Source organism: Lipotes vexillifer, unplaced genomic scaffold (assembly GCF_000442215.2).
Source record: "Lipotes vexillifer unplaced genomic scaffold, Lipotes_vexillifer_v1.1 scaffold63, whole genome shotgun sequence".
NCBI classification, from domain to species: Eukaryota; Metazoa; Chordata; class Mammalia; order Artiodactyla; family Lipotidae; genus Lipotes; species Lipotes vexillifer.
The window spans coordinates 9,386-12,356 of record NW_006784492.1 but is presented as its reverse complement, the minus strand read 5'-3'; the positions used below and the strand labels follow the sequence as shown (position 1 = coordinate 12,356).

Sequence of the window (2,971 nt, the reverse complement as noted above, 5' to 3'; positions counted from 1 at the left end):
CCTGCTACTCGTGGAGTAACTACCGTGGGGAAACCCCGCCTCCAAACAGGCAGAGCCAGGCCCCCGGGCGCCCCTTTTCCCTCAGAGTAAGACCCCAGCAGCAGGTGACAGCAGCCACAGTGGAAAGCGAGGAGGGTAAGTGCAGGACTCAGCAGAGGCCCTCAGGGTCCCTCATGTCAGAGGCCCCCCTGCGTCAGGCTGGGTCACTGCTCTGGAGCTGCGCGAATAACTCCAACAACCTTGTGAGCGGTGTGTGGGGCCAGTGAGCACAGAGGGGAGGCCCGCTGCCCCGTCCCTACTCTGGCCCATCAGCAGAGAGGAGATCAGGCCAGGGGGCCAGGTACGCTCCCCAGCAGTGGGCCAGGGCGGACCCCAGGTCCCTTCCCGTGTTCAGTTCTCTGTGTCCTGAGGGCAGGGGTGCGAGCACCCCGGGGTGGTCCGTTACATACCCATGTAGCCGAGCGTTCCGACTCTTCCTTGGATGGTCTCCCCTTCCGGGATCTCCACGGCTAAACCAAGATCTGAAATCCGGATGTGTCCTGCGTGTGGCCAAATACATGAGACAAATCACAGGGGGCAAGCTGACACTTTACCAATAAAGAATGGGAAAAAATCTAAAAGTCACGGATGGAAATTTCAGCAATTCATACTTGGAAACATTTAGATATAAAATTACATTTAGGGAATTCCCTGGCAGTCCGGTGGTTAGGACTCCACGCTCTCACTGCCAAGGGCACGGGTTCAATCATAAATAAATAAATAAAAATAAAAAAATACAAAAAATAAAATTACATTTAACTTTTGCGTTGAGTTCCACTACCCGCAGGAAATTAGATTTATGCCTGGATATTGATCAGGAAGCCCTTTATCCACAGACAACTACAGGATAAGATAGGAGCATTACGTTTGTTATTTTATTTCCACATAACTACCAGACATATAAATAACACATAAATAACCAGACACATAAATAACACATAAATAACACATAAATAAAACTGGTGGCCCAGTGGTTAAGAGTCCACCTGCCAATGCAGCGGACACAGGTTTGAGCCCTGGTCCGGGAAGATCCCACATGCCACGGAGCAACTAAGCCCGTGTGCCACAACTACTGAGCCTGAGCTCTAGAGGTCATGGGCCAAGACTACTGAGCCCACGTGCCACAACTACTGAAGTCCGTGTGCCTAGAGCCTGTGCACAACTACTGAAGCCACCGCAATGAGAAGCCCGCGCACCGCAATGAAGAGTACCCCCCCCTCACCGCAACTAGAGAAAGCCCATGTGCAGCAATGAAGACCCAACACAGCCAAAAATAAATAAATTAATTAATTAAAAAAAAAACTATAATGGATACTATATCAACTATGAAACAGCAAATAAACACTCCCTGTCGGAATACCAAGAGGCTTATACAAAGGGACAACAAGAGGCAAATAATACGGAGTTTTCCTCTAAAGAACAAATGGTAACAGGGTCGAGGAAATAATAAATAAAATGAAGGAACTTTGTTTAAAAAACTATGTTATGTGTTAACGTCTTTATATAGGAGGATTAAAATAGTTATTAATTTCCTTGTGAAAATAATAAATCATAGAGAACATTCTTCTGAGTGTCTAGAAAGAGAAACCAGCCCTGGAGGCAGGCGCTCTGTTCAGCCCACTCACCACCATATCCCCAGCTCCTAACACTGTACCTGGTGTCTTGTAGGTGTGTGACAAATATTCATGGAATAAAGTAGATAGCTAATGAGAACCTACCGCATAGCACAGGGAACTCTATTCAATGCTCTTTGGTGACCTAAATGGGAAGGAAATCTAAAAAAGAGGGGATAAATGTATACATATAGCTGATTCACCTTGCTGTACAGCAGAACCAACATTGTAAATCAACTATACTCCAATAAAAATTAATTTAAAAAAATTTATGGAAGAACTGAATGAATCAACCAATAAATATTTGCGGAACACTAAAAATATGCAACATGCCCTCCAAGGCACTGGAAGAGTTTTAAGCAGTCTCCGTTGTGCCCCCCAACAGGAAGACTAACCTTTGGCTTGGCCACCTTGGTGGCCTTGCCCGCATGCCCGCCCGCCTGGGAAGGAAGGAGGGTAGAGGGCTTAAGAGCACACCCAGAGCCACACAGCCTGGGGCTGAGCCCCAGCTCTGCCACTTATTACTGTGTCTCAGGATCCTCCTTTCAAACACAAAGATTCTCTCCATAACGCACCTTTCACGTGTTTCATGTCTAAGCAGAGGACTGGCATGTTGTGAAATTTTAAGTATCCCTGGTCTTATTTTCTTAAATTAAAGTGTGTTTTTTAAATTGAGAAATAAAAAGTAAAACTACTGACAAACTGACGGAAACTCCAAGTCTGAGAACACAGTCTGCAGGTGGGGCCCACACAGGCACGCCACCCTCGAGATCAATCCGGGATGTCCGACAACACCGTGCGTGAGTGCAGCCCTTGCCTCGCGCTCCCACCATTCCTTGCGACAGATTCCCGAGGAAACACTCGAAGAAACGGGGAATGCCTGGACACAGGCTGCGCCCTGCAGCACTGACCAAAGCGGCAGGAGCCTAGGAACAGCCCCCCACCTATCAGTGGGGACTGGGCACATCAAGCCTGCTCTTCTGCTGGCACTTAGTGCTGTAGAATGATCTCTGCTTAAAAAAAAAAAAGTGGAGAAAAATAGTGTAATTCTGTTACTGTCATTAGGAACTAACGTTTTCAGCATTAGGATTAAAAAAAAAAGACAAAAGTGAAATGAGGAAGTTGATGAGATTTGGAAGAGTCAGTATGAATCCACGGTGAATGTTTTCTTTAAAAAGGAACAGCACCTTTTGTTCCTCTGTCCACTGAACAGGTCTAGGAAGAATGAGCAATAGGGCAGCAATGAGCAACCTTAGCGCCCACACGGTGGTCTCATGATGCGGCTTTCCGCACAGAGGACCGGGGCCCTCTGGAGAAAT

General features: G+C 47.0%; 1 protein-coding gene across 1 annotated transcript in view; it reads right to left on the bottom strand.

Annotated features, from left to right (window-relative positions):
* The window catches only part of LOC103073588 (G protein-coupled receptor kinase 4-like), a 9,621-nt gene extending 7,357 nt beyond the window's left edge, over positions 1-2,264 (bottom strand). The window contains 2 exon segments of the mRNA XM_082931065.1: positions 450-539; positions 2,228-2,264. Of these exon segments, the coding sequence (XP_082787191.1) occupies positions 450-539; positions 2,228-2,264 (127 nt within the window).
* Positions 2,265-2,971: the final 707 nt, after the last annotated feature.